This window comes from Penaeus japonicus, unplaced genomic scaffold (assembly GCF_977035675.1).
Source record: "Penaeus japonicus unplaced genomic scaffold, GWHDUDI00000001_assembly GWHDUDI00000004, whole genome shotgun sequence".
Taxonomy (NCBI): Eukaryota; Metazoa; Arthropoda; class Malacostraca; order Decapoda; family Penaeidae; genus Penaeus; species Penaeus japonicus.
The window spans coordinates 1,175,338-1,186,829 of record NW_028234406.1 but is presented as its reverse complement, the minus strand read 5'-3'; the positions used below and the strand labels follow the sequence as shown (position 1 = coordinate 1,186,829).

Below are 11,492 nucleotides of genomic sequence, written 5' to 3'. Positions count from 1 at the left end.
TCTATCGGCCAGCAGAGCGCGCCCCGGCCACTCCGCTCCTTCTTTCCGCCGCGGCTCGCACGCCGTCCTCCTCGTGGTCCTCGCCGTGGTCTGCTCAAGCCCCAAAACAAGGTATTCACGCTCGCCCGCCGCGCTGTTGGCGCCCGGGAGTCTGTCCTCCAGGTGCAGGGGCACTCTAGGGCTGGCCCAGACGCCCCTGGAGAGGGAAAGGCGTCGCGTTTGCACAGTGTTTCTGACTGAAGGAGGAAAAGGTTTTTGGATTTTTTTTTTTCGTGTCGCTTCGGCGCAGCAGAAGACTCAGTGTTGGTGCATGTCACGTGGAGACGGACGGACCCGCAGAGCCAGCGCCGCTTCTCCCGCTCGCTCTCGCCCTTGCCCGCGTGTGTCTCGACGCCCCTGCCGTGCCTTTTCCCGCGTCAGGTCCCGCCCTTCGGCACCAGGTCCTCCTCGAGCGCCAGGCGAGAGGAAAAGCAGGTGAAATAAGCGCTGCAAGAGAGACAAAGGCGGGAGGCGGGAGTGAGTGAGTGAGCGAGTGTGTAGTGCTCGACCCAAGGCCAGCGTTCTACCTTTGTTCCTTCGTATATTTCGGTATATTCATCTAATCATCCTCTCGTTTTTTTAGCCGAATTGCCCGATCGTCCATTTCAATTTCGAGGCATTTTCTGGGGGATCTCCGTCTCTGGTTGTAGTAAGATCTGTCTCCTCGTCTTGCGGGTTCTTGGGCAACGTGGCCGCGAGAGACGGTGTGTCTGTGTGTGTGTGTTTGCTTTATTTCTATTTTTAAGTTTCCTCTCTTTGCTTTTTTCACCTTTTCGCGTTGACGGTCCCGGAGGATTAGGAAGTGGGGATTATTTGGTGTTTTTGGTTTCGTTGAATGATGTGGTTTTGCTGTTGTATAGGATGCTGGTTTATGTAATGGATTGTGGTTTCTAAGAATAGATTTTGTGTGAGGTGTGATTTGAATGGGTGAGTGGTGTGTTTATGCATCAAACGGACTTAATTTATCAGGTTGCTTAATTTTTACAAGAATGGCAAAATTCAAAATTAGAAGATCATTTGGGTTAAACAAGAAAATTATATGCAATTTTAAGGAAGCGTGATCAACTCTGAAATGTTGCTTTTGCTGATGTTGAAAAATAAATTATAACCAATTTTTTTCTCCATGTATTACTCTTGGAGGGTTGATGAATGTAAAGTTATTACTTGATTTGCTGACTCTTGAATATAGGACTGGAATGATGAGACCGAGGCTAGGATCATCGCTGTTGCCTACCGTACCTTTGGGGCTCTGGCAAAGGCTAAGTGGCTGGCTAGGTAGAGGTTGGATTGCTTCCTTATATGGTGCTGAAGTACCAGGGAGATCAGCAAGCTCTTTTCTCTTGACTATACAAGTTATTCTCTGATTATACAAGTTATCTTGAGTTTCGACAAGTGGAGATGCCATTTGGTTTAGTGTGCTGGTAGTGGTGGATGTGCGTTATGCCTTTTTTTTTTTTTTATATATAACCTTTTTTTTTAATATAAGAAACCAGTCCAAGCCTATATATTGGGATGTACAGGATAGCTTATTGGCTTTTTCTTGAGTGCCATCAGGTGTGGAGGCTTTAGCAATCGTATTTCTTTGGGGGGAGCCTTGCAAGCACTTGCCTTTACCAAATTTGAATAGTACTACTTCTAGTGATGCCAATGCAGAGGCCAATAAATGTCGACCATTTAATATTCTAGCAGGATCGAGTGTGGATGGCTTCCTTTCATGTCGGCACATTGCTAGGAAGGTCTACTTGCCTTTACCTTTTGTTTTTCTGGAGGACAGATCTTGGAGGTCGTGTGATTGCTTAAGGCCGAAGTCTGCTTGTGGGCTTTCCTCTAATTTGTGTAGAGAATTCTCTTAGCATTATCTATAGAAAGAGGGTGAATTGTACAAGAAATTTTCCAATTATGACGTGACATTCACACAGATCATAATTTTATATGAACTGCACAGGACTCGAGTGAATTTAATGTTTGTAATTTTTTTTTTTTTTTTCCCCCCCTCTAACTCCACTCCTGACAGTAAACCTCTTTGGTACATCACTAATGTACATCTCATACTTTAACCAATACTGCAAACATGTCATGTTATAACAACCAGATCTTAACCCTTTAGCCCGTTCCCGACGGGGCCATTTCGGCTTAAAAAGACCAAAATTCCGGGACTTTCGAACGCATAACCCTAACGCGTCGGAATTCTTGGCCGCGCGACGGGCTGGACAAAGTAACGCGTCCCTGGCGTGTGGCCCAAAAACCACAAGACGTTATATCTAGTCACCCGTCGTTAACGGGTTAATGGTGAATGATGTGATGTTCACGCCACGGCTTGGCTGGTCTTCCCACTGGGTAATCGGGTGCATACTCGTCAAAATGCCAAATATCACTATGCTAATATATTATAAATTTTCGTATTTCATGCCATATGTCTAGAAAAACGAGAACGCTCACTCTGTAAGATGCCCATCGCAGGCTGGACATCTCAAGATATGGCCAGTTTCTGAATGGTTATGAACTTATGGTATGAAATATGACTCTGTATAAGAAATATTAGCAAAGTGATACTAATTATCTTTGGTATAATAGGTAATCATATAAAGTAATTATTAGCTTGTAATTTTAACACACGGGTGAGTGCAGTACGAAAGTAATCTGACCCCGTGAAAGGACCATTGCAGAATGGTGAATGGTCATTAAAAAGATAAAACTATTACATGTAGAAAAGGAACCTGTGCAAAGAAATGATAGGCTCACTATCATCTGATGTTGCCCCTGCGCTCCAAGCTTGTATTGTTGTTAACAAGCCTCAACTAGTATATATATTTATTGCCAAGTATAAAAGGTGATGATTGTATATATTTTCTGCATTGCCAAAGACACGCAACCCACAACATTCACTTGCAATTGTGTTGGTTGTTTCAGTAAAACTTTTACTACACAAAAAGTACTGAAAAAATAATTACATCTGCTAATGAGGTACACCAGTTTTGTGTATTAATGATTAATGGGAAGATGGTCAATGAATACTTTTTTTTTTTAATCAATTTTTTTAATTTTTATTTTTTTTATTTTATTTATTTATTTTATTATTATTATTATTATTTTTTATTAAGGAACAGTATACAGAATGCCTAGGTCTAAGGAATTTTGATAATTTCAAGTGAACTGATCATGATTTATTTTATTTGCTCAGCATGATTAATTTTTAAATTTATTATACACTAGTCTCCTCTATCTGCCATAAGAATAAGATGATCCACTACCAATGTCTAAATTCAATGTTTAACCCAGTGCGTATGGGTGTCAAGACATACATGTCGGCACCGATTAGGCCTAAGATACGGGTGTCAATGCATACGTGACGTGACATCGGGATCTGCTCACAGTTGAAGCGCGTGCACATTCATAAAGTATTATGGCTGTAATGGCGATAGCTTCAGAGCTACAGGGTTCCAAAGTCAGCCTAAACTCGCATTTTTATGATGTATTTATGGAAAAATATTGTTTGGGCTAGTCTGCGCTACACCTAGCTAACTAACTCCTCTTTAAACATTTCAGGCCAAAATGAATCGGGAAAAGCTAGCAAGGATGCAGCAGCAGGTGCGCATTGGTGGTAAGGGTAGTGTGCGAAGGAAGAAGAAGATCGTGCACCGCTCCTCTGCAACCGATGACAAGAAATTACAGAGCTCCCTCAAGAAGCTCACAGTCAATAACATTTCTGGTATCGAGGAGGTATGTACTTTGGCCTACAGGGAAATGGTTATTACGTTATTTATGTTTATATATCTTATTTATTCAAGGAATTTATCTGGACAAGAGAGCTTTAATCATACACTAGACATATTTCAAGATTGTTGAATTGTTCATAAGCAATTCATTGCATTTCCTTTTTAAATATCCATTTGATAGTTTGTCTGAACCATGGCATGTTGTCCACCCACCCTCCCTCCCTCAACCCTTTCTCAATTCCAAAATCTATTCCAGGTGAACATGATCAAGGACGATGGAACAGTCATTCACTTCAACAACCCCAAGGTCCAGGCCTCTCTAAATGCCAACACCTTTGCCGTGTCTGGCCACGCAGACAACAAACAGATCACAGAAATGCTCCCGGGCATCCTAAGTCATTTGGGTGCTGAAGGCTTCAACCAGCTCAAGCGACTCGCCTCATCCGTCAATGCTGGTAAATTTTTTTTGGTTCTGCTTCCTGGAAATAATCTTTTGAGATAATTTGTCTGTGTACAAATATTTATATATTTTTTAGTCCTTTTGCCACTGTTCTTTGTTTGTAACCTTTTGTTCAAACACATGCAAACTTCTTTTTTGTTTTTTTGTTAACTTGCTGAAGTATTTTATTTATGTGCCTAGGTTTAGAATGAAATTGACCAATGAAAATAATGTTTTAGCAGGTAGTGTGCCCTCCGGGGGAGTTGATGACGATGATGATGATGTCCCAGAGCTTGTTGAAGACTTCGAAGCAGCTAGCAAGACAGAAACAGGTGAGTAAGAAAAATTAAGTGGATTTTTTTTTCTTCATACATTTATTTATGCCTTCTTGCATTGCATTGTTGAAGTGCTCTTGCCATTTGGTAATAATGACAATGAATTATTACATACATCAGACATGCTGCATCTGGACGGTAAAGTTTTGAACTGAGGGCGTCATTACTGAATTCTCTTACCTGTCTAGTGTGTCACCTATCAATTTTATCTTGCATACTGTAATTACAATTCAATAATGGATTACACTATAGTATAATACCTTTAATATAATGATATTGAAAAATCATATATAAAGTATTCAACCCATTGGTTGTGGTTTTTATAAAATATGTATACAGTCATGTGGGTTTGTTGTCTGACACGGTGCCATCCGCGTTTACGACTGATGCTTCCTTGACAGCAAATCATGCCATCCGCTATCAATGGGTTAATGAAAACTTGATAAAAAGTATGTGATAAAAATCATATGAAAAGTAAAATGATCAGATACAAAACATAGATAATGTGGTTTGTGTCTGTTTCCCTTGATCTAGCGTTGATGTTTCTGGTACATCACTGGATACCCAGAGCTGTATGTGAAACCTCAAAATATTCTGTTCAATTGCGATCTTGTAAAATAATTTTTTCATATAGATATGCGGACCCTAATGCAGATAGCAGTGCAAAATTACACAGGTAGACATCCAACAGCATAGGATGTAGGCTGTCATTTCTAGTACCTTTCTTAGCTCCTTTGTGAAGATGCTTTTCACCCATTCACGCTGAGGCTCATATTTGCATAATGCCACTCCGGCCGGCTAGATAACAAGCCCTCACAATGACTAAGCGTGAGATCTCTCCTGACGTGCTGCCGTGATTTGCCTCTGAAGGCTTTTCTCCTGCCCTCTTCAATGGTAATCGGTTTTAGTATTTGTTTACATTATTTTCACAAGTGAATAAATATGTTAAAACAAAAGGAACTCCTGTGCATAAATAATGATGTAAAACATACGTATTGAGGAAGAGATCATGACGTGAGAGGATGTCACCTGGAGGGAGTGAAATATTGCCATATGATAAGATGTTACTCGGTACAAATGGGTTTAAGTCGGTCGGCTGCATCTCCCAACTACATGGTCCAGCCAATCAAGATTTGGGTCCAAGTCAATAACTTCATATTGATTAACCCGTTCACGCAAGGGCGATTCCGGCTTTGAATGGTCATAATGGCGGGGTTTTCGAACACATAAGCCTAACGCCTCGAGATTCTCGGGCGCACAAGCCGCGAGCCTGGGCTGCCCGCTCGCTCACCCCGAGCGCCGGCGTCTGACGCAAAAACCATGAATTTCAAATACATAAGCCTAATGCCTTGAGTTATTTGTCTACTCTGGCTCCACCTAAGTACTACATGCCCAATCACTTGGTTCCAATTGTTTCTAGTGCCTGGTAATGCCACTGCATAAGTTATTTATTTATTTATTATTATTTTTTTTACATTTTTTTTCCCCCCACCCCACCTACTTTTACACTTCCACACAATTTCTCACTTGCAGGATTTTATACTCGCACTCATCTTTCCAATAGTGGATAGTATTAAAACTAATCATTTGCTCTGTGATGCAGCTATCATAGTTATTAATATGGCAAAAAGGATAATGATCTTATTAGCCAGATCAAAGGGCATTAACCCATTGGTTGTGGTTTTAACCCATTCATGCCGGGGCCGTTCCGGCTTTGCACGGTCGCAATACCAGGGTTCTTGAACGCATAAGCCTAATGCCTCGAGATTCTCGGACGCACAAGCCGTGAGCCTGGGCTGCCTGCTCACTCAACCCGAGCGCGCGCTTCCCCTCATAGCTCGTCCCGGGCGTCTGACACGAAAACCACAAAATGTGTCATCATGTCAACCGGCTCCAATGGGTTAATAAAATATGCATACAGTCGTGTGTCGAGTTTGTTGTTTGGCACGCTGCCATCCGGCTCTATGACCGACTCTGCCTTCGCAGCAAATCATGCCATCCACTGTCAATGGGTCAATGCCAAGAGCACTCGGCATTACACACACTTTCGCATATTTTCACTTGCTTTTACACTTGCACACATTCTCAATTACAAGCTTTTATACTTGCACTTGCTCCTACCATACTTTCATTCACTATGTTTAAATCATAATTACTTATGTGACTGTCCTCTGCATTAGAAGGGTAATTCTTCAATATTAAAATATACCATAAAATTCAGTCAAGAACGGGTATATTTAAAATGAGCTTGACATGGTTTTCATAAACCAACTTTTTTTTAGAGCTCATAATTTGTAATTTCTAATGATGTATGAATCATGAATTATTTCCATGGGCTGACCCCTTAAAATTACATTATTTTCCTTGCACCTATTTTTTATATTATTTTTTTTAATACTTTACTTTACTTTACTTTACTTTACTTTATCCAGTGACAGATTGGTTTACATTAATTCAGTACATGTGTGTGGAAGAAGGGCGAAAGTGGTAGTATCTTGGAAAAAAAAAATGGTGCAAATTGTCGTAATGCAGAGGGCCCTATATGTCTTTTCCTATTATTTTCAGAAATGATATTGGAAATTGTGAGGTAATGATCATGCTTCTTGATCCTCAGAATGAGAGGATCCAATTAATATTTCATTTATTATTTGTAACTTTGGATATTATTTACAAAAGTGTTGATATTGAGAAATAGCCAGATTAGATTAGAACTACAATAATGAACTTTTTTCATACCACTGATACAAGTAAATATAGATTCAAGGGTAGGAAAAAAAAAGTTAACCCTTATGCTACTGTATTTCAAGATGGTAGCACATCTGCCCATAAAACATTTTCATATGACTAGAGACTGAAAGTAACAAATCCTTGTTGATGTTTTATCCTGTTTTTGTCCTCTGTGTCACATTTTGCAACTGCAGACACACAGAAATCTGCAGCTGTTGTTGGTGAGAGTAAGGATGCAGATGATGATGTTCCTGAGTTGATTGAAGTTGAATCGGCTCCTGCCAAAGAAGGCAAGGCTGAAGCCCCAGCTAAAGAGGAAAAGACGGCTGCTGCTCCTGCTGCTGCACCTGCTGCTCCTGCTCCTGCTCCTGCTCCTGCTCCTGCCAAAGAAGAAAAGAAAGAGGAGGCAGAGCAACAGGTCCCCAAAGAACAACAGAAGAAAAAGGGTGCCAAGGGAGAGTCTCAAAAGAAAGGCGCTCCTGCCAAGGAAGAGACTAAGAAAGAGACTCCTGCCCCTGCCAAGGCAGAACCCAAGAAGGAAACCCCTGCCCCTGCAAAGGAAGAACCCAAGAAGGAAGCCCCTGCCCCTTCAAAGGAAGAAGCCAAGAAGGAAGCCCCTGCCCCTGCAAAGGAAGAAGCCAAGAAGGAAGCCCCTGCCCCTGCAAAGGAAGAACCCAAGAAGGAAGCCCCTGCCCCTGCAAAGGAAGAAGCCAAGAAGGAAGCCCCTGCCCCTGCCCCTGTAAAGGCAGAAGCCAAGAAGGAAGCCCCTGCTCCTGCAAAGGCAGAAGCCAAGAAGGAAGCCCCTGCCCCTGCCCCTGCAAAGGCAGAAGCCAAGAAGGAAGCCCCTGCCCCTGCCCCTGCAAAGGCAGAAGCCAAGAAGGAAGCCCCTGCCCCTGCAAAGGCAGAAGCCAAGAAGGAAGCCCCTGCCCCTGCCCCTGCAAAGGCAGAAGCCAAGAAGGAAGCCCCTGCCCCTGCCCCTGCTAAGGCAGAAGCCAAGAAGGAAGCCCCTGCCCCTGCCCCTGCAAAGGAAGAACCCAAGAAGGAAGCCCCTGCCCCTGCCCCTGCAAAGGCAGAAGCCAAGAAGGAAGCCCCTGCCCCTGCAAAGGAAGAAGTCAAGAAGGAAGCCCCTGCCCCTGCAAAGGCAGAAGCCAAGAAGGATGCCCCTGCCCCTGCCCCTGCAAAGGCAGAAGCCAAGAAGGAAGCCCCTGCTCCTGCCTCAGCTCCAGCACCTGCCCCTGCTGCTGCCCCTGCTCCTGCTCCTGCTCCAACCCAAGCACCTACTCCTGCCCCTGCCCCTGCTCCAACCCAAGCACCAGCACCAGCACCTGCCCCAGCTAAGGCCCCTACTGCTGCCCCTGCTCCTGCCTCAGCTCCAGCACCTGCCCCTGCTGCTGCTCCGGCACCTGCCCCAGCTAAGGCCCCTGCTGCTGCCCCTGCTCCAGCTAAGGCACCAGCCCCTGCTGCTGCTCCAGCACCTGCCCCAGCAAAGGCCCCTGCTGCTGCCCCTGCTCCTGCCCCTGCTCCTGCCTCAGCTCCAGCACCTGCCCCTGCTGCTGCCCCTGCCCCAGCACCTGCCCCAGCTGCTGCCCCAGCTGCTGCCCCTGCTCCGGCACCTGCCCCAGCTAAGGCCCCTGCTGCTGCCCCTGCTCCTGCCTCAGCTCCAGCACCTGCCCCTGTCTCAGCTCCAGCACCTGCCCCTGCTGCTGCTCCGGCACCTGCCCCAGCTAAGGCCCCTGCTCCAGCACCTGCTCCAGCACCTGCCCCAGCCAAGGCCCCTGCTGCTGCCCCTGCTGCTGCCCCTGCTGCTGCCCCTGCTCCAGCACCTGCCCCAGCCAAGGCCCCTGCTGCTGCCCCTGCTCCAGCACCTGCCCCAGCTAAAGCCCCTGCTCCAACCCAAGCACCAGCACCTGCACCTGTCCCAACTGCTGCTCCTGCTCCAGCTCCTGCTGCTGCTGCTCCTGCTCCAGCTCCTGCTGCTGCTGCTCCTGCTCCTGCTCCTGCTGCTGCTCCTGCTCCTGCTCCAGCTGCTGCTCCTGCTCCAGCTGCTGCTCCTGCTCCTGCTCCAGCTAAGGTTCCAGCCCCGGCCCCTGCCCCTACCCCTGCCCCAACATCTGTCCAAGCCCAAGCACCCACCCCTGCCCCTGCCCCTGCCCCTACTCAAGCACCTGCCCCTGGTGGTCAGCCAAGTAAACAGGCCAAGAAACAGAAGGGCAAGGGGAAGTAGGGTACGTCGTATCTGTGGGACCTAATAACTGCAAGAAGTGTGGATTTGATTCCTAGAAGAACATTTTGTAGCCAATTTAACAAGATTAATCCTATACCAAGTGTTCTGCATGGAGTTTTTCTCCTGAGGTTTCAACAGGAACACCGTTGTTATTCATAACATTGAAGATCTAACCTGTATTTGTATTTCGTCATGTAATTTTTGACTAAAGCAGTTTGATTTTCAGGAGTGTGATTGCATATCGTGTTGATGGCATGTTTTTTTTTTTTCCCCCTTTTTTTTTTCTTTTCTTGCGTAAAGAGTACTGATCTTGCACATAGTTGTAGAAGTTGTTTTCTCTTTCAGGGCGTGCACTAATCATAGCGTGTGTTTTCCGTACTTAGTATATTAAACAAAAAAGGCGTGATTTAAGTTGCAAGTTATTTTTCATGTTTCATCCCAAAGCCAATTTTTCTCGGATGCATGTTCGTACAAGCTAGCCCTTATAATTTCTGACATCCATTTTCTTTTTCCAGCTGAAAAGAAGCCTGCAGTAACAGAGAATGAGGAGGAAAAGTCAGAGGCTAAGATTGAGGAGGTCAAAGAGGAGGAGCCTGTAAAAGAAGAAGAAAAAGAAAAAGAAAAAGAGGAAGAAAAGACGGAGAAGACGGAGGAGAAGTCCGAATAGACAGATGATGCGTCTCGGCCAGTAGACTGCGCCACAGGAGTAGTGTTCACAGATTCTGGTTGTCGTCCTGGCTGCAGTGGCCCGTGAACTCTGCGAGAAAAAAATAAAAATCCTCCCCATTATATAATGGTCCTCTCTCCCTTTCTCTCTCTCTCTCTCTCTCTCTCTCGGTCTCTAGCTCTCCCTTTCTCCGCCTGTCTCTGGCCAAAGACGAGCTAGACATTAGGATCCCTGTTTTGTCTTGGCGGTGACTTGTCTCTTGTTCTAGCTGTTCTGTTTGATACTTCATCGTTATTTTGTGTATATAAAAGATTATCTCTTTGATAATGCATAAAAGGACTTGTATCTCTCCACCCTGTTTTTTCTTGTATTAAATGAAAAGAAAAAGCTAATTTCAGTCAAGTGACTGGTCGATTACGCAGGATTTGTATCGAGCCTTGTAACATTAAGAAATTAAAGTAAGATAAGAATTTGGATTTTCATTTGCCATGCCTATTCGAACTTTCTTAACTTTTAGTCGAAGTGAATTAAGTGATTTGAGACGTCCATTCCCTTCTATCCTTTTTCCTTTTTCCTTACGTGATTGGTTTGTGGAGCGTTTACAAAGCCTTGGATTCAATTCCTGTTTGCCGATATGTTATGACTGTATACTTTTGACTATTGAGATTATCATTCCCTTCCAAATGGTTGGACAAAACCTATTCCCGAAACTGCCAAGCTGTTCACATGATCCTTTTGATTGTCAAGGGGATCTATAATTATATTTTTTATAATTACAAGTTCAAATGGCTTCTTAACCTTTTTTTTATCACTGCATAAACTTGGCTAACTTTATATGAGGATGTACAGCAGAAGTGCTGCATCATAACATATGAATAGCTGATGATTATTAAAGTTTCTAACAAAGTTAAAAACATGGTATGTAGATTTCACCCCAGTTGGAAAATTATAGACTTGCAAATGGTTGATTATGCTAATTGAATTTTGCAAGAAAGTCTTTTGCCATTGCACAAGTCATGCTTTTCCCCAAAGAATTTTACGCAGTACACAACCATCAAATGTTCATCATATTCATATCAAACTCTTGGCAATAGCACAGTTAATCGTTGAAATTTAGTATTTTATTTTAGTAGTTAAAATATTCAGGATAAAATTCGTGTTCCATTTCCATGTTTCTAGAGGCTAATACCTCGTCCACACGGCCGTACACATCCCGCCGGGTAGTAATATCGTGTGGACGGCATTAAAGGGATTACAGTAGTAAAAACATTCGGACGAAATCTAATACTAATGTAATTGCTGGCATTGATGGTGATCAGTGATACCGGCATAAAGGAGGAAATAT

General features: G+C 44.0%; 1 protein-coding gene across 2 annotated transcripts in view; it reads left to right on the top strand.

The window, feature by feature from the left end:
• Window positions 1–10,617, top strand: part of LOC122251637 (uncharacterized) — a 10,666-nt gene extending 49 nt beyond the window's left edge. The window contains exons 1-7 of one of the 2 annotated variants that reach the window (XM_086535865.1): window positions 1–111; window positions 3,586–3,759; window positions 4,012–4,210; window positions 4,434–4,526; window positions 7,451–8,659; window positions 8,870–9,481; window positions 9,996–10,617. The exon at window positions 1–111 is cut by the window's left edge and continues 49 nt beyond it. In XM_086535865.1, the coding sequence (XP_086391991.1) occupies window positions 3,592–3,759; window positions 4,012–4,210; window positions 4,434–4,526; window positions 7,451–8,659; window positions 8,870–9,480 (2,280 nt within the window). In that variant the 5' untranslated portion in view covers window positions 1–111; window positions 3,586–3,591 and the 3' untranslated portion in view covers window position 9,481; window positions 9,996–10,617. Of the gene's footprint in view, window positions 112–3,585; window positions 3,760–4,011; window positions 4,211–4,433; window positions 4,527–7,450; window positions 9,482–9,995 lie in introns of those variants that run through there. The other variant, XM_043013694.2, reaches the window with a different exon arrangement.
• The last annotated feature ends 875 nt before the right edge of the window (window positions 10,618–11,492 follow it).